The following is a 19574-nucleotide window of genomic DNA, read 5'->3' as shown; positions in this document are numbered from 1 at the left end:
ATAGAAACAAATTTTATAAATATATAATATTTATACTAAATATAAAAAATATAAATAAATAAATAAATAAATAAATAAATATATATATATATATATATATATATATATATATATATAAGCACAAAAACAGTTTTAGGTAACACAGATATATTTGTAGCAATATCCAAAAATACAATGTATGGGTCAAAATTATTGATTTTATGTCAAAAATCATCAGCATATTAAGTAAAGATCATGTTCCACGAAGATATTTTGCACATTTTCTACTGTAAATATATCAAAACTTAATTTTTGATTAGTAATATGCATTACTAAGAACTTCATTTGGACAACTTCAAAGGCGATTTTCTCAATATTGTGATTTTTTTGCACCCTTAGATTCCAGATTTTCAAATCTGTATCTCAGCCAAATATTGTCCTATCCTTACAAACCATACATCAATAGAAAGCTTATTTATTTCAAGAAATGTACCCTTGTGACTGGTTTTGTGGTCCAGGGTCACATATTATATATATTTTTAGTAGCTTGTAGAAATATAAATTGTTAGAATATATTAAATTCCAAACTAGAAGTGCAAAAATCAGATGTATAGTTCTAATAAATATTTTAAAGCTGTCAAATATTAATTTATAAAAAAACGAACTACAACTAAAAATATGCATTTTAAAATAATTTAGATTTATAAAAAAGTTCAACATAAATAAAGTGATATTAATATAAAAAAGGACTAATTGGCAATCTGTGATGCAGTTCCATCTGTTCAGACGAATGAGTTCAAACCGTCGTCTGATTCCACTCCAACGAACATGAACAGACACAACGAGCCTCGCTTAATGAATGATCTCATCACACAGAGGTCACGACCCCTTTCAGACTGACCCCGCCGCTGCAGGTCACACACGCTGTGAGTTTGAACGAGCCAATCAGAGCAGCACAGGGGCGGAGCCTGAGAGTCGCAAAGTCTTTAGTGGTCGTAAAGTAAACCACACCCACTTTACAATCTCACACACACACACACACAGATCTGATCTTATGAATTTCTGACTGAAAGAATTTCTGACTCAGAGACACTGCTGTTATTGCTGACCAAACCTAAAACTTTTTAGACACAATATTGAATGTTTTTGCTCAATTTTATGGCAGAAAATAGTTCCAATCAAAGCCACAGCAGAACTGCTGCATGTCTCTGAGCATCACTAGTGTTCATATTTAAGTATCATTGCATTTTTTACAACATTTCTTATTTGTATGTTTAAAAGAATAATTAAAACATTTTTATAATATTATTTATGCATTTGAAATTTTGCAGTGTGAATGCATTTAGAGAGAATATCTGCAATTTAGTCCAGATTGAGGGAATTGTAATGTTCAATAATTTTTGTTTTTGCTATTGGAAAAGAAGTATATATATTTTTTAATGAATATGCTATCAATTATACTTCTTAGAAAGAAAATCGGAATCGGCAAAATTGGAAGTAACAAAAATCGGAATAGGCAAAAATCGGTATCGGCAAAATCGGAATTAACAAAAATCGGTATCGAAAAAAAATCGGTATCTGCAAACTCAGAATTGACAAAAATCGGTATCGGCAAAATGTAAATTTAACAAAAATCGGTATCGGCAAAATTGAAAATGACAAAAATCGGTATCGGCAAAATCGGAATTAACAAAAATCGGTATCGAAAAAAAAAACGGTATCTGCAAACTCAGAATTGACAAAAATCGGTATCGGCAAAATGTAAATTTAACAAAAATCGGTATCGGCAAAATTGAAAATGACAAAAATCGGTATCGGCAAAATCGGAATTAACAAAAATCGGTATCGAAAAAAAAACGGTATCTGCAAACTCAGAATTGACAAAAATCGGTATCGGCAAAATGTAAATTTAACAAAAATCGGTATCGGCAAAATTGAAAATGACAAAAATCGGTATCGGCAAAATAGGAATTAACAAAAATCCGAATAGGCAAAAATCGGTATTGGCAGGTCACACTTACCAAAAAAAAAAAATAAAAATAAAAAATCGGAAAAGAAAACTGCAATTGGAGCATCTTTAATATTAAGATCATGTTCCATGAAGATATTTACTACCGTAAATATTTCAAAACTTAATTTTTGATTAGTGATATGCATTACTAATAACTTAATTTAGACAACTTTAATATTTTGAGTTTTACCATCCTCAGATTCCAGATTTTCAAATAGTTGTATCTCGGCCAAATGTTGTCCAATCCTAACAAACCATGCATCAATGGAAAGCTTATTTAGATAATCTGTGAATATCAATTTAACCCTTGTGCGCTCAAAAAAAAAAGTTACACAAAAATGTCCATGTCCAAAAACTGTTATAATATATGACTTATTAATATTTTTGTCCATTTTTTTAACCAGCATCTGTTCTATCCATAGATACCAAACATTCATTAATTTTCAGAATTTTAACCCTTTAAATGTTGGTTTGTTTACATAATGCCACAGGTGGGTTTTTTTTGTTTTGTTTTGTTTTTTTAAATGGTTAATTTCCATATACTACATGCTAAGCTGATTTTTTTTTTTTTTTTGCTTATTAGATTGTTGGGTGTGTCAGTCAAGAACAACAACATTCATTTATTTCAACTTAATTTCTCAGAATTTGTAGAATTCAGGCATTATAATGCAGAATTATGAGTTTATATCATGCAATTCTAACACAACTCACAATTACGAGTTTTTAATCACACAATTCTGACTTAATTTCTCAGAATTGCGGATTTCTGACTTGATGACTTTCTGACTTGTGATGACTCACAATTACAATTAATTAATAGTTAATAAATAATTTATAGATTAATAAATAACAAACATTCATTTTGAGGCATTTATATTTGTTATGCACTGTTAGATTTAAAAAAAAGGAAATAAATTTTGAAAAAAGGCACAATCTATTTGAAGCATTGCTGATAGAATGAACGCCTTTTAGCAAATATTACATCAGTTTATAGTCAAATGGCCCTGGGTTCAAAAATTGCAGCTTTAATGGGTTTCAACGTGGACAGTTTTGTCCCTAATGTCATGAGTGTGAGTATTTTTTGTACGGAGGGTAAAATTAAATTTTATAATAAATAAATAATAAATTTGAATAAAAATAAACACCCGAGCCAAAATGTATGCAGTTGACATTTACACAGGCAAAGAACAAAACTAAAATGGACAAAAATGCCAATGTCCAAAAACCGTCATAATAATATGATATATCAATATTTTTGTTCCACTTTCACTGATGTTGATATTTTTTAACCAGCATCTGTTCTACCCATAGATACCAAACATTTATTCATTTTATGAACTGTAACCCTTTAAATGCTGGTTTGTTTGCATAATACCACATTTGTTTATGAAAAAAATGAAAAAGATTTTTTTTTTCCTTTACTTATTAGATTGTTGGGTGTGTCAGTGAAGAACAACAACATTATTTTTTAGGCATTTATATTTTTATGTAGTAAAAAAAAAAATGGCACAATCTAGTAAAAAATGGTAAAAATGTACATGGATTTCAACGTGGACATATTTTGTCCTTAAGGTCCTGAGTGCGAGTATTTTTTTGCACGGAGAGTAAAACTGATTTTTCTTTTGAAGGAAATGGTGAAATATTAAAATGTCAATAAAAAAAAAAAAAAAAAAAAAACGAGCCAAAATGTCTGCAGTTGTCATTAACACAGGCACACTTATAACACAAAAACTAAACTGAAATGGACAAAAATGTCCATAAGGTGGCACAAGGGTTGACCCTTATAACTGGTTTAGTGGTCTAGGGTCACATATATATAAATATTAAACATACTGAAGCTCTAAAATGATCACCAGTGATGAAGCACATCCACTGACATCATGATTAACAAGCGTTTACGAGTGAAAGTGACGCCTCTGCTGACCTCTGACCCCTCTGTGTGTGTGTTTGTGTGTCGTCTTAAAGGAGCGGAGCACAAAGCGTGTCCTACATTTCACTCACGCAACCCTGCGGCAGCAGATCAGTCACCAGACGGCTGTGATGTCACTTCCTGTGGTCACATGACTCACCTTGTTGTAGTAGTGCACGTGTGCCGTGTGCCAGCGGCCGTCGCTCACTCCGCCGGCGATGAAGGGCGACACCGTGGTCTGCGTCTCTCCTGCGGAGGTCAGATTACACATTTGTGCTCCTTAAGTAAATATTGAATCAATGAAGTCATTTTGTTGCAGGTTTGCCCTCGACTGATGCACGTTTACCTGCAGAGAAGGTGAGCTGGATCTGTCCGTCAACGATCTCCAGAGCGAGGAAGTCGTGTTTCTGGTTGAAGCGTCCGTTATACAGCAGCAGAGCGTCAGGCTCTCGAGTCGCAAACCTGCAGGAGAACAACAAGATTTACAGAGGATTACCAAACCTGTGTTGAGTCCCTCATTCACTCCATCTGCGTGGATTAAACTCAGTGTTTCTGCTCTAGATTAAACACACTCGGATGCTGCTCTGAGATTGTTAAAGTGTTCACTAGAGCTAGGGATTGAGCTCAACGCCGCTAACAAACAGTCAGTGTCTGCGGCAGATCCTCACAGGTATCCGTCTCGCGTTTATAAAGTTAAAGTAGGTCAGCGTGTAGCAGCAGGAGACAACTCCACAGACAAAACAGAGCGGATCAAACAAGCGCTCGCAAAACGGCAGGAAACAGACGGAAATAAAACACGGCGCTGTTATTATTACACCGCAGGTGAACATGAAACCTGAAAACACGGAGGAGGAGAAGCTCTACGACAAACAACTCCTCATCTGGATCAAAGCATCTGATGAACAAATGCATTGCAAACGCAACGAGAGAAAAGTCTAACAATTAGATTTTATGTTTATTCATGTTTTGTGACAATTTAATTTAATTTAATTTAAATCATTTTAATATTTCATTTAATTTACTTTAATTTCATATTTAAATTATTTTAACTTAATATATTTAATTTTTTTATTTTAATTTTATTTAATTTCTGTCACCCCAATTAGTGCTAATACAAAATTATTAATATTCATATTATTAATAATAATAGAAGTCAGTTTAATTTAATTTAATTATTAATTTAATGATTTTTTATTTATTAAATTTTTTTAATTTATTGAATTGAATTTTTTTAAATTTATTTAATCTAATTAATTTTTTAATTAAATTAAAGATTTAATTTAATTTAATTTAATAATAGAAGTCAATATTTTTAATGCATTAACGCTAGGGTAATGTTGCACCAAAAATCACTTGCATATTAAATATTTTATTTTATGTTTATTCATTTGTGACAATATAATTTAATTTAATTTAATTTCTGCCACCCCAATTAGTGCTAATACAAAATTATTAATATTCATATTATTAATAATAATAGAAGTCAGTTTAATTTTAATTTTTAATTTAATTTTATTTAATTATTAATTTAATGATTTTTTATTTATTTAATTTTTTTAATTTATTGAATTGAATTTTTTTTAATTTATTTAATTTATTTAATTTTTTAATTAAATTAAAGATTTAATTTAATTTAATTTAATTTAATAATAGAAGTCAATATTTTTATGCATTAACGCTAGGGTAATGTTGCACCAAAAAACACTTACATATTAAATATTTTATTTTATGTTTATTCATTTGTGACAATTTAATTTAATTTAATTTCTGTCACCCCAATTAGTGCTAGTACCAAATTATTAATATTCATATTATTAATAATAATAGAAGTCCGCATTTTTGTGCATTAACGCTCTGGTAATGTTGCACCAGAAATCACTTAAATGTTAAATCTGTGAGTAAGAGCGAGTGATGTGCCGGTGTATTTGTGGATAGAAACTCTAGGACAAACAACTTCTCGTCTGGATCAAAGCATCTGATAAACGCAATGAGAGAAAAATCTAACAATTATTTTTTAATGTTTATTCATGTTTTGTGACAATTTAATTTAATTTAATTTAATTTAATGTAGTTTTATTTTATGCCTGTCACCCAAATTACTACATATTAAAATCTTCGAGTAAGAGCGAGTGTGTGCGATATGCCGACGAAGAGGAGAAACTCTAGAACAAACAACACCAGATGAACTCCTCATCTGGATTAAAGCTCCTGATAAATGAATACATTGCAAACGTAATGAGAGAGAGAAAACAAATTGTTTATTCATGTTTTGTGATTAATTTAATATTTAATTTAACTACATTTTTTTTATTTTATTTTTTTATTTCATTTAATTTCCTTTTTATTTTTTAGATTTAAGTTAAGTTTTTATTTCATTTTATTTTTTATTTAATTTTATTTTTTTAATTAAATTATTTAATGTTTTGTGACAATTTAATTTAATAAAAATTTGATTTTTAATTTTAATTTTTAATTTAATTTAATTATTAATTTAATTTAATTTGTTGATTTTTTTCTTTTTTTATTTAATTTAATTTATTGAATTTAATTTAAAATGTATTTAATTTAATTATTTTTTAAATTTAATTAAAGATTTAATTTAATTTAATTTAATTTAATTTAATTTAATAATAGAAGTCAATATTTTTATGCATTAACGCTGGGGTAATGTTGCACCAAAAATCACTTACATATTAAATATTTTATTTTATGTTTATTTGTGACAATTTAATTTAATTTAATTTATTTTCTGCCACCCCAATTAGTGCTAATACAAAATTATTAATATTAATATTATTAATAATAATATAAGTTTATAATAAGATCAAAGCATCTGATATACTTTCAGATGATGTATAAATCTCAATTTCAAAAAATTTACCCTTATGACTGGTTTTGTGGTCCAGGGTCACATATATATATATAAATATTAGACAAACTTAAGTACTAAAATAATTTAAAAGCTAAATAAAATAGTGATGAAAATCTAAATTCAGTAGTGATGAACAAGCGTTAACAAATGAAAGTTATGAGGAAAAAAATCTAATTTTTTTTTTAATGTTTATTCATGTTTTGTGAGAATTTAATTTAATAATAAATCTGGTAATGTTGCACCAGAAACCACTTAAATCTTGAAATCTGCGAGTAAGGAGCGAGAGTGTGTGCATTCGTGGATGTTGGTGTGGTTTTGCCGTGGGGTTTAGCGCTGTTGACCTGGTTACTGAGGAGAATAATCACATCTCCAGAGACGCACACACTCTCACACACCCTTCATTTCTCCTTCAGCATCACCCCAACATCCTCCTTTATCTCCTGCACAGTTAATGGGGTCGTTTCCTACATTTCAGTTCTTCCCCGAGCTCCTCTCATCGCATTCCTGGAGGTTTCATGCACCAAAAATGGCTATAATTGAGTTTCCCGTAATCACTTTACACTCCCTTTCTGGTCTGTCCTTTCTGGACCTTTAAGACGTCTTTTAAGTTCTCCTGGTGTCCTCATGTTTGGTGCAAATGTGGAACAATGCCGTGTTTATGGTTTCGATTGACGCCAAGTCCATTTTGGACGTTTTCGGGGAGTTTTGAGTCTGACAACATGACCCTTTAAACCTTCGGAAAACATCCCTTGAAACACAAGAAACGGCGCTGAGCAACCCGCGCAGAAAACCCTCATCAGTCCTGAACGTCTCCGAGCAAAACACACAGTCTTTACACACGCTAAACAGATTACTGACAGAGCATTCATCAGCAAACAAGCGTGAGAGAAAGACCGAAAGAAAAGAGCAGAGCCGAGACAGAGGAGCATCCGGACAGCGCATCTGTTTCCCCATTGGAGACGGACAGATCAACACGACCTCAGTGATGTGCGGGTATTAAATATTTGCGCCGAATCACGCGAGACGAGCGGATAAAAGCTCCCGAGACGCCGAGCAAACAGCCTGAAGAAAGATCTTCATTAGACGTTATTGACTCGCGGCTAACGAACAAACACGGCTGACGGCTTCATCGGCGACGAATACTCACGACAGCGAGAGCGTGAAGTGGAAGCGCTGACGGAGACCCTTGAAGGTGATGAAGGTCTGCGGAGGGAAGTTCCTGGAGCTCATGTGGCAGAAGGGCTTCTCGAAGCCTCCAGGTGGACACTCGCATCTGAAGCCGCCAACGAGGAGATTGAGACACGTCCCGCCGTTCTTACACACGCCCTCGGCACAGCGGCCGGACCTCGACGAGATCTCGCATCGCTCACCTGTTGGACAGATGGAGAGAGTTCATCAACTTTAGTTTGAACACAGAGACGCACTTCATTGATCAAATGTTGCTCTTTTACGTCTCGCTTGAAGGTCTCAGTTACGTTTCATTAAAGTATCAACTTTGTTACTTCTAAAACAGGCCCAAATAAGTCACGAGTCACCATCCAGTGAAAAAAAAAATTGAGATCTCTGACTTTGGATCTTGACTTTGGGATCTTGAGAAAATCTGAGCACAGTTTGAGACAAAGTTGAGATTTTACATCTGCTAAAACAGGCCCAAATGAGTCATTAGTCACCATCCAATGAGAAAAGTTTGAGATCTTTGACTTCTGATTGAGATTTTAGAATTTCAAGCAAATATGGCCACAGTTTGATACAAAGTTGAGAGTTTACATTTCATTGAAATATCAGCTTTGTCTCAGATGTGTCTCTTAAAACAGGTCCACATGAGTCATTAGTCACCATCCAGTGAGAAAAATTTGAGATCTCTGACTTTGGATCTTGAGCAAATCTGAGCATAGTTTGAGACAAAGTTGAGATTTTACATTTCATTCAAGTGTCAGATGTCAAAAATTTGAGATCTCTGACTTTGGATCTTGAGTTTGGGATCTTGAGCAAATCTGAGCATAGTTGGAGACAAAGTTGAGAGTTTACATTTCATTGAAGTATCAGCTTTGTCTCAGATGCTTCTCTTTAAACAGGTCCACATGAGTCACTAGTCACCATCCAGTGAGAAAAATTTGAGATCTCTGACTTTGAATCTTGAGTTTGGGATCTTGAGAAAATCTGAGCATAGTTTGAGACAAAGTTGAGATTTTACATTTCATTCAAGTATCAGCTTTGTCTTAGATGTTTCTGCTAAAACAGGCCCAAATGAGTCATTAGTCACCATCCAATGAGAAATGTTTGAGATCTCTGACTTCTGATTGCGAGTTTAGGATTTCAAGACTTTGGATCTTGACTTTGGGATCTTGAGCAAATCTGAGCACAATTTGAGACAAAGTTGAGATTATACATTTCATTCAAGTGTCAGATGTCAAAAATTTGAGATCTCTGACTTTGGATCTTGAGTTTGGGATCTTGAGAAAATCTGAGCATAGTTTGAGACAAAGTTGAGAGTTTACATTTCATTGAAGTATCAGCTTTGTCTCAGATGTTTCTCTTTGAACAGGTCCACATGAGTCACTAGTCACCACCCAGTGATAAATGTTTGAGATTTCTGACTTCTGATTGAGATTTTAGGATTTCAAGACTTTGGATCTTGAGCAAATCTGAGCACAATTTGAGACAAAGTTGAGATTTTACATTTCATTCTAGTATCAGATGTCTCAGATGTTTCTACTAAAACAGGCCCAAATGAGTCATTAGTCACCATCCAGTGAGAAAAATTTGAGATCTCTGACTTTGGGATTTTGAGCAAATCTGAGCACAATTTGAGACAAAGTCTAGATTTTACATTCCATTCAAGTATCAGCTTTGTCTTAGATGTTTCTCCTAAAACAGGTCCACATGAGTCACTAGTTACCATCCAGTGAGAAAAATTTGAGATCTCTGACTTTGGATCTTGAGTTTGGGATCTTGAGAAAATCTGAGCATAGTTGGAGACAAAGTTGAGATTTTACATTTCATTCAAGTATCAGATGTTTCTGCTAAAACAGGCCCAAATGAGTCACGAGTCATCATCCAATGAGAAATGTTTGAGATTTCTGACTTCTGATTAAGATTTTTGGATTTCAAGACTTTGGATCTTGACTTTGGGATCTTGAGCAAATCTGAGCATAGTTTGAGACAAAGTTGAGATTTTACATTTCAGTCAAGTATCAGCTTTGACTCAGATGTTTCTACTAAAACAGGCCCAAATGAGTCATTAGTCACTAGACAGTGAGAAAAATTTGAGATCTCTGACTTTAGATCTTGACTTTGGGATCTTGAGCACAATTTGAGACAAAGTTTAGATTTTACATTTCAGTCAAGTATCAGCTTTGTCTCAGATGTTTCTGCTAAAACAGGCCCAAATGAGTCATGAGTCACCATTCAGTGATACAAATTTGAGATCTCTGACTTTGGAATCGTGAGCAAATCTGAGCACAATTTGAGACAAAGTTGAGATTTTACATCTGCTAAAACAGGCCCAAATGAGAAAAGTTTGAGATCTTTGACTTCTGATTGAGATTTTAGAATTTCAAGCAAATATGGCCACAGTTTGAGACAAAGTTGAGAGTTTACATTTCATTGAAATATCAGTTTTGTCTCAGATGTGTCTCTTAAAACAGGTCCACATGAGTCACTAGTCACCATCCAGTGAGAAAAATTTGAGATCTCTGACTTTAGATCTTGAGTTTGGGATCTTGAGCAAATCTGAGCATAGTTGGAGACAAAGTTGAGAGTTTACATTTCATTGAAGTATCAGCTTTGTCTCAGATGTTTCTCTTTGAACAGGTCCACATGAGTCACTAGTCACCACCCAGTGATAAATGTTTGAGATTTCTGACTTCTGATTGAGATTTTAGGATTTCAAGACTTTGGATCTTGACTTTGGAATCTTGAGCAAATCTGAGCATAGTTTGAGACAAAGTTGAGAGTTTACATTTCATTCAAGTATCAGCTTTGTCTTAGATGTTTCTGCTAAAACAGGCCCAAATGAGTCACGAGTCACCATTCAGTGAGAAAAATTTGAGATCTCTGACTTTGGAATCGTGAGCAAATCTGAGCACAATTTGAGACAAAGTTGAGATTTTACATCTGCTAAAACAGGCCCAAATGAGTCATGAGTCACTAGACAGTGAGAAAAATTTGAGATCTTTGACTTCTAATTGAGATTTTAGAATTTCAAGCAAATTATGGCCACAGTTTGAGACAAAGTTGAGAGTTTACATTTCATTGAGATATCAGTTTCGTCTTAGATGTTTCTCCTAAAACAGGCCCAAATGAGTCACTAGTCACTAGACAGTGAGAAAAATTTGAGATCTCTGACTTTGGATCTTGACTTTGGGATCTTGAGAAAATCTGAGCATATTTTGAGACAAAGTTTAGATTTTACATTTCATTCAAGTATCAGCTTTGTCTTAGATGTTTCTCCTAAAACAGGCCCAAATGAGTCAGGAGTCATCATCCAATGAGAAAAGTTTGAGATCTTTGACTTCTGATTGAGATTTTAGAATTTCAAGCAAATATGGCCACAGTTTGAGAAAGTTGAGAGTTTACATTTCATTGAACTATCAGTTTAGTCTCAGATGTGTCTCTTAAAACAGGTCCACATGAGTCACTAGTCACCATCCAGAGAGAAAAATTTGAGATCTCTGACTTTGGGATCTTGAGAAAATCTGAGCATAGTTGGAGACAAAGTTGAGATTTTACATTTCATTCAAGTATCAGATGTTTCTGCTAAAACAGGCCCAAATGAGTAACGAGTCATCATCCAATGAGAAATGTTTGAGATCTTTTGACTTCTGATTGAGATTTTGGGATTTCAAGACTTTGGATCTTGAGTTTGGGATCTTGAGCAAATCTGAGCATAGTTGGAGACAAAGTTGAGAGTTTACATTTCATTCAAGTATCAGCTTTGTCTCAGATGTTTCTCTTTAAACAGGTCCACATGAGTCACTAGTCACCATCCAGTGATAAATGTTTGAGATTTCTGACTTCTGATTGAGATTTTAGGATTTCAAGACTTTGGATCTTGACTTTGGGATCTTGAGCAAATATGGCCACAGTTTGAGACAAAGTTGAGAGTTTACATTTCATTGAGATATCAGTTTCGTCTTAGATGTTTCTCCTAAAACAGGCCCAAATGAGTCATTAGTCACTAGACAGTGAGTAAAATTTGAGATCTCTGACTTTAGATCTTGACTTTGGGATCTTGAGCAAATCTGAGCACAATGAGAGACAAAGTTTAGATTTTACATTTCATTCAAGTATCAGATGTCTCAGATGTTTCTGCTAAAACAGGCCCAAATGAGTCATGAGTCATCATCCAATGAGAAAAGTTTGAGATCTCTGACTTCTGATTGAGATTTTGGGATTTCAAGCAAATATGGCCACAGTTTGAGACAAAGTTGAGAGTTTACATTTCATTGAACTATCAGTTTAGTCTCAGATGTGTCTCTTAAAACAGGTCCACATGAGTCACTAGTCACCATCCAGTGAGAAAAATTTGAGATCTCTGACTTTGGATCTTGAGAAAATCTGAGCATAGTTTGAGACAAAGTTGAGATTTTACATTTCATTCAAGTATCAGATGTTTCTGCTAAAACAGGCCCAAATGAGTCACGAGTCATCATCCAATGAGAAATGTTTGAGATCTCTGACTTCTGATTGCGAGTTTAGGATTTCAAGACTTTGGATCTTGACTTTGGAATCTTGAGCAAATCTGAGCATAGTTTGAGACAAAGCTGAGATTTTACATCTGCAAATGAGTCAGGAGTCATCATCCAATGAGAAATGTTTGAGATCTCTGACTTCTGATTGAGACTTTGGGATTTCAAGCAAATATGGCCACAGTTTGAGACTAAACTGAGATTTTACAATTTATTAAAGTATCAGCTTTGTCTCAGATGTTTCTCCTAAAACAGGCCCAGCTACATCACTAGTCATAATCCAGTAAGAGTATAGAGATCATTTGGTAAGAAATGTTTGAGATCTCAGACTTCTGACTTACACTTTGGGATATTGAGCATACCTGAGCATTGTTTGAGACATCCTAGTATGAGTATAGAGATCATTTTACATTTCTAACTTATTATTAAGACTTCAGGAGCAAATCTGAGCACAGTTTGAGACATTGTTGAAATCTTTTGAGATCACTTCTGAAAGTCTAGAGGAGACATGTGCGAGGCTCTTTTTCTTAGGAGAAACACATGGGAAACCAGATACTTTATGGATATCGATTTCATCTACCAGAGAATAGAATGAGACATTAAAGAAACATTCTCTCAGGAGAAACCTTGAGATCTCTATTTAGACTCATTACTCTTTAGGGGAAACAACTGAGATATTAAAATGATCTCATTCGTGATTTTTTACATTTTTAATTTCTGTGGGGATCAATTTCAGTGTGCCTTAATGATATTAATGTATTCTTATTCTCAGGAGAAACATTAAGAAACTTCTCAGCTTGATCTCTATGTCATCTCATTACTTTCGAGGAGAAACAATTGAGATTTTAAAGAGATTTCACTCATTAAACATCAAGATACACTAGAGCAATGTTTTCAATTTGATCTTCATTTCATCCCATTTATCTCAATGAGAAACAACTGAGATTGAGAGTTTTCAATCCTGTGTGGAATATTTCACTATTTTAAAGCTATCAATTTAGTCTTTTTCTCAGGAGAAACATCAAGATGCTTCAGCCAAATTCTCAGTTTGATCTCAACTCCATTCTATTACTTTTAAACAACTGAAATATTAAAGAAACTTCACTTGTGGTTTTTCTTTCTCATGGATGGAGGTTAAAACACAGAGACGTAAAGTGAAGACGGAGGAAGATGAACTTGAGGAAGACTATGTGTGTGTGTGTGTGTGTGTGTGTGTGTTGCGAAGACAAAGGCGACACTGTTCGACACACAAAAGACGATTCGTCACGCTCATCATAACGGAAACATTTGTGTGCGTGCCAGTCGCTCCATCTTCCTGTTTACACACACACACACACACACACACACATATATTCTGTGGGTTTGCGGCCGGTTCGGCGCGTGATCAAATATTGATGCGGTGTGTGTTGGATTCTCTCCGAAGGTCTTTGATGGGAAACGAGGTCAGAGCTTTAAATACGGGCTCCACATCAAAGAGCTCATCCATATTCATACACACACTCGACGTGATCCTCCGAGAAGTTCAGCGTGAACCTGACAAAACCTCAACCGACCCACAATCGCAGTCGTTCAGGGTCGGCCTCGTTAAACTCTCGTTAACAGCCATTATCCAGTGACTAATGACCCTGACGCTCATGTTTAAGCTCCTTGTTCAATTACAAGCTCAATGACGGAAACTGGCGTCTCTGAAAAACTAGTTAAATACATTATAAACTACTGAGAAATAGATGGTTATTATTGGGTTGGCTTGAGAAAGTTTGATAGTTTTCATAAAACTAAAGATTAAAAATCATCAAAATCCCATAGACTTACATTGACAATGTTCAAATGAGCCAACACTATTCAAACTCCAACTGACAAAATTCAAACTCCAACTGTCAAAATTCAAACTCCAACTGTCAAAATTCAAATTTAAAATTCAAATCCTTTGACACTCAAACTTTCCTTCTATGTACGGTTTCTAATCCATTCAAACTCATTCAAACTAGAGAAACATGCTAGTACCTTGCTTATTTCGCTAGTAACTTGCTAATCATGCTAGAAACAGGCTAACAACATGCCAATCATTTTAGAAACATGCTAACATGCTAATCATGTTAGAAACATGTTAGTAGCTTCTTAATCATGCTAGTAGCATGCTAATCATGTTAATAACGTCGTAATTATGCTAGCAACATCCTAACCATGCTAAAAACATGGTAACAGCATGATAATCATACTAGAATCATGCTAGCAACATGCTAGTAACTTGCTAATCAGGTTATAAATATGTTAAAAACATGATAGTAACTTGTTAATCATGCTAGTAACATGCTAACGACATACTATTAGAAGCATGCTAGCAACATGCTCGTAACTGTCTAATCATGCTAGTTACATGCTAAAAACATGTTAATATGGTTAAAAACATGTTAGCAACATGCTAAAAAACATGCTAATACGGTTAAAACATGTTAGCAACATGCTAATCATGTTATAAACATGCTAGTAAAATACTAGCAACATGCTAATCATGCTTAAAACATGCTAGCAACATGCCAAACACGTTAATCATGTTGTAAACATGCTAACAATGGGCGAAAAATGCTAATCATCTTGAAAACATGCAAACATCATGCTAATCATGCTGAAAACATGCTATTAACAGACTAATCATGTTAGAAAAAAGCTAAAAACATGTTAGCAACATGCTAACCATGCTAGAAACAAGCTAGTATCATATTAAACATGCTAGTAACATGCTAACAACATGCTAATCATGTTGAAAACATGCTAGTAACATGCTAATCATGTAAGAAACTGCTAATGACATGCTAACAAAAAGTTAATCGTGTTAGAATCATGCTAGCAAAATGCCAAAAACATGCTAGCAACATACTAACCATGTAAGAAACATGCTATCACGTTAATCGTGTTAGCAACACTAATCATGTTAGAAACATGCTAAAAACATGTTAGCAACATGCTAACCATGCTAAAAAACAAGCTAGTATCATATTAATCATGCTAGTAACAGGCTAACAACATGCCATCTATCTATCTTTAAAACTACTTCAAACTGAAAGCCTTCAAACATCTAGCTTTTAAAAGTTTTGAAACTTCCTGTTTTAGCTTTCCCAAGCCAACCTCAAAGTTTGTCTTAAACATCTCCATTTGACTAAATACAATATAAAACTACAAAACGGCTTTTACGACTGAATCAAGACACATTTTGACTTATCTTGACCAAACGTTCACACTGGCGTCACAGCGGATTCCTAGTTGAGCAGTGATTCAAATGAATCATTTCGAGCTGTTCGTTTGAAGTGATTCACTAGAAGGAGATGTGATTATTATCTCACTCACTCACTGTGGCCACAATACAGCACAAAATGCATTATCACTGCTAAAGAGACATGATTGGGATTCAAGAGCTGAGCGAACAGCAGAAGTTCATCACCACATCACCACAGTGTGTTCAGCGTCTGCTGAGATCACATCAATTATTAACACCGCTTTTACTCTCTCTCTCTCTCTAGCAGCCGTATGAATGATTCATCTTATCAAAATGAACAGATCTCATGAGAGATGAGATGAGTCCAACACGCTGCTCACAAACATGTTAAATAACACACACACACACACACACACACACACACACACACACTCAGATGAGGAGCAGCTGGCAGGACAGCAGGAGCCAGAAACAGACAGAAGCAGAGAGAGAGACAGTTCATAGTGCTTTTAATACACTCCAGTCCTGAATCTCCCACACACCTGCACACCTACATCACACTCTTACATGAAGCAGCCCACACACACACACACACACACACACACCAGATCTTATGTAAGGATAACATGTGGGCTGGGGCACACATCATGTTTAAAGAGCTGTACAACGCACTTCATCTATTATATTACATTCAGAGCGAATCTCAGGAGACGATGACTTCTGTAAGACAAACATGTTCTTTGACTGCGGCACAAATCTCACCTTCATCAGATCAGAGATGATTAAAACACATCTCTGCTCACATCACAGCTCTCACATTTACATTTATTCATGCCGCAGACACTTTTAGCCACAGTTAAAGACTACTCATAAATGAACAGGCTACAGGAAAATAGAACAATTGATTTGTGTTTCGTGCTCGCTTAATTTTACATACATAAAAATCTGGGTCTAAACCTCTCTTTTCTTTATTCACAGTTGATCTAGACAAGGACATGGAAACTATACAAAGTTCTGTTCATCCTAAAGCAGTCAAAACTGCATCTCTATATTTATCCTGTGTGTCCTCTTATTGTAAAAAAGAAACATGTTTACTACAGTAACAGCAAATTAACCATCATGATGCTGTAGTAAAACTGTGGTTACACAAACAAAATGTTTTAATAAATGAAGAAATCAGAAAAAAGATTGACAATACACGTTCCGAAACTCTGATCTGAATCAAATAATAAGCGCTTCCCACTCCGAAACTCTGAAAATTCAGAATCATTCAATTCACAGAAATGATCCAAAAATTATTTGCGAACGTGCTCCGAAGTACCAATCTGAATCAAAAGATTCACAAACCCAAATCGTAGTCCCCATTTAAATCAAATGATTCGCGAGCCGAAACTCCGAGCTGAATCAACTGATTTGCGAACCATCATTTCAGATCGGGACGCAAATAATTTTAATGATTAATGATGGGACTTCAGAATCATTAAAATTATTTGCGGATAACATTTATTTATATAAATCAAATGATTCGCGATTTGCGCTCCAAAACTGCAATCTAAATCAAATGATTCGCAATCCGAAACTCTAATCTGAATCAACTGATTTGTGAACCATAATTTCAGATCGGAACTTCAGAATCATTAAATTCGAGAAAATTATTCGCAAACCAGCTCCGAAGTACCGATTTGAATCCAAAGATGCACAAACCCGCACCGATGTCCCCATTTAAATCAAATGATTTGCAAAACACGCTCTGAAACTCTGATCTGAATCAACTGATTCATGAACCTTAATTTCAGATCGGGACTTCGGAATCATTTAATTCGCAAAAATGATTCGCAAACTAGCTCCAAAGTACCGATCTGAATCAAATCACCGATCCCGCACCAAAGTCCTCATTTAAATCAAATGATTCACGATCCGCGCTCCAAAACGGCAATCTAAATCGAATGATTCGCGAACTATCATTTCAGAGTGGGACTTCAGAATCATTCGATTCACAAAAATGATTCGTGAACCAGCTCCGAAGTACCGATCTGAATCAAAAGACTCACAAAACCGCACCAAGTCCCCATTTAAATCAAACGATTCACGATTTACGATCTGCGGTCTGAATCAAATGATTCGCAAACCATAATTTCAGATCTGGACTTCAGAATCATTAAATTTATGAAAATGATTTGCGAACCCGCTCCGAAGTACTGATCTGAATCAAAAGATTTACCAACCCGCACCAAAAACCCCATTTAAATCAAATGATTCGCGATCCGAAACTCCGATCTGAATCAACTGATTCGTGAACCTTAATTTCAGATCGGGACTTCATAATCATTTAATTCGCAAAAATGATTCGCAAACTAGCTCCAAAGTACCGATCTGAATCAAAAGATTCATGAACCCGCACCAAAGTCCTCATTTAAATCAAATGATTCACGATCCGAGCTCTAAAACGGCAATCTAAATCGAATGATTCGCGAACTATCATTTCAGAGTGGGACTTCAGAATCATTCGATTCACAAAAATGATTCGTGAACCAGCTCCGAAGTACCGATCTGAATCAAAAGATTTACAAACCCACACTGAAGACCCAATTTAAATCAAATGATTCGCGATCCTAAACTCCGATCTGAATCAACTGATTCATGAACCTTAATTTCAGATCGGGACTTCGGAATCATTAAATTTGCAAACTAGCTCCAAAGTACCAATCTGAATCAAAAGATTTACCAACCCGCACCAAAAACCCCATTTAAATCAAATAATTCGCGATCCGAAACTTCGATCTGAATCAACTGATTCGTGAACCTTAATTTCAGATCGGGACTTCAGAATCATTTAATTCGCAAAAATGATTCGCAAACTAGCTCCAAAGTACCGATCTGAATCAAAAGATTCATGAACCCGCACCAAAGTCCTCATTTAAATCAAATGATTCACGATCCGCGCTCCAAAACGGCAATCTAAATCGAATGATTCGCGAACTATCATTTCAGAGCGGGACTTCAGAATCATTCGATTCACAAAAATGATTCGTGAACCAGCTCCGAAGTACCGATCTGAATCAAAAGATTCACAAACCCACACTGAAGACCCCATTTAAATCAAATGCTTCGTGATTCACAATCCGAAACTCAGATTTGAATCAAATGATTTGCAAACTATCATTTCAATCAATCGGGACTTCAGAATAATTTAATTCGTGGAAATGATTCGTGAACCTGCTCAGAAGTAGCGATCTGAATCAAAAGATTCACAAAACCGCACCAAGTCCCCATTTAAATCAAATGATTCACGATTTGCGATCCGCGGTCTGAATCAAATGATTCGCAAACCATAATTTCAGATCTGGACTTCAGAATCATTTAATTCGTGGAAATGATTCGCCAACCTGCTCAGAAGTAGCGATCTGAATCAAAAGATTCACAAAACCGCACCAAGTCCCCATTTAAATCAAATGACTCACGATTTGCGTTCTGAATCAAATGATTCGCAAACCATAATTTCAGATCTGGACTACAGAATCATTAAATTTATGAAAATGATTTGCGAACCCGCTCCGAAGTACTGATCTGAATCAAAAGATTTACCAACCCGCACCAAAAACCCCATTTAAATTAAATGATTCGCGATATGCGATCCGAATCTTTGATTTGAATTAATTTATTTGTGAACCATAATTTTAGATCTTTAGATCTTTTTAGATTTGTGAATCTGTTCCAAAGTACCGATCGGAATCAAAAGATTCACAAACCCGCATTACTGTCCCCATTTAAATCAAATGATTCGTGATTCGCGATCCGAAACTCTGATCTGAATCAACTGATTCGCAAACTTCGGGACTTCGGAGCGTGGGTTGGCAAATCATAAAATTCATGAAATGGTTTGCAAACCCTCTCCGAAG

General features: G+C 34.8%; 1 protein-coding gene across 1 annotated transcript in view; it reads right to left on the bottom strand.

Moving 5' to 3' along the window:
- celsr2 (cadherin, EGF LAG seven-pass G-type receptor 2) overlaps positions 1-19574 on the bottom strand; it is a 71913-nt gene that overhangs the window by 30611 nt on the left and 21728 nt on the right. Inside the window, exons 3-6 of the mRNA XM_073844329.1 lie at positions 7919-8141; positions 4246-4361; positions 4019-4148; positions 1053-1071 (exon numbers count right to left, since the gene is read on the bottom strand). Coding sequence (XP_073700430.1) covers positions 1053-1071; positions 4019-4148; positions 4246-4361; positions 7919-8141 — 488 coding nt within the window. The remainder of the gene's footprint in view (positions 1-1052; positions 1072-4018; positions 4149-4245; positions 4362-7918; positions 8142-19574) is intronic.

This window comes from Garra rufa, chromosome 7, assembly GCF_049309525.1.
Source record: "Garra rufa chromosome 7, GarRuf1.0, whole genome shotgun sequence".
NCBI classification, from domain to species: domain Eukaryota; kingdom Metazoa; phylum Chordata; class Actinopteri; order Cypriniformes; family Cyprinidae; genus Garra; species Garra rufa.
The sequence above is the reverse complement of the archived record's forward strand: the minus strand, read 5'-3'. Positions and strand labels throughout refer to the sequence as shown.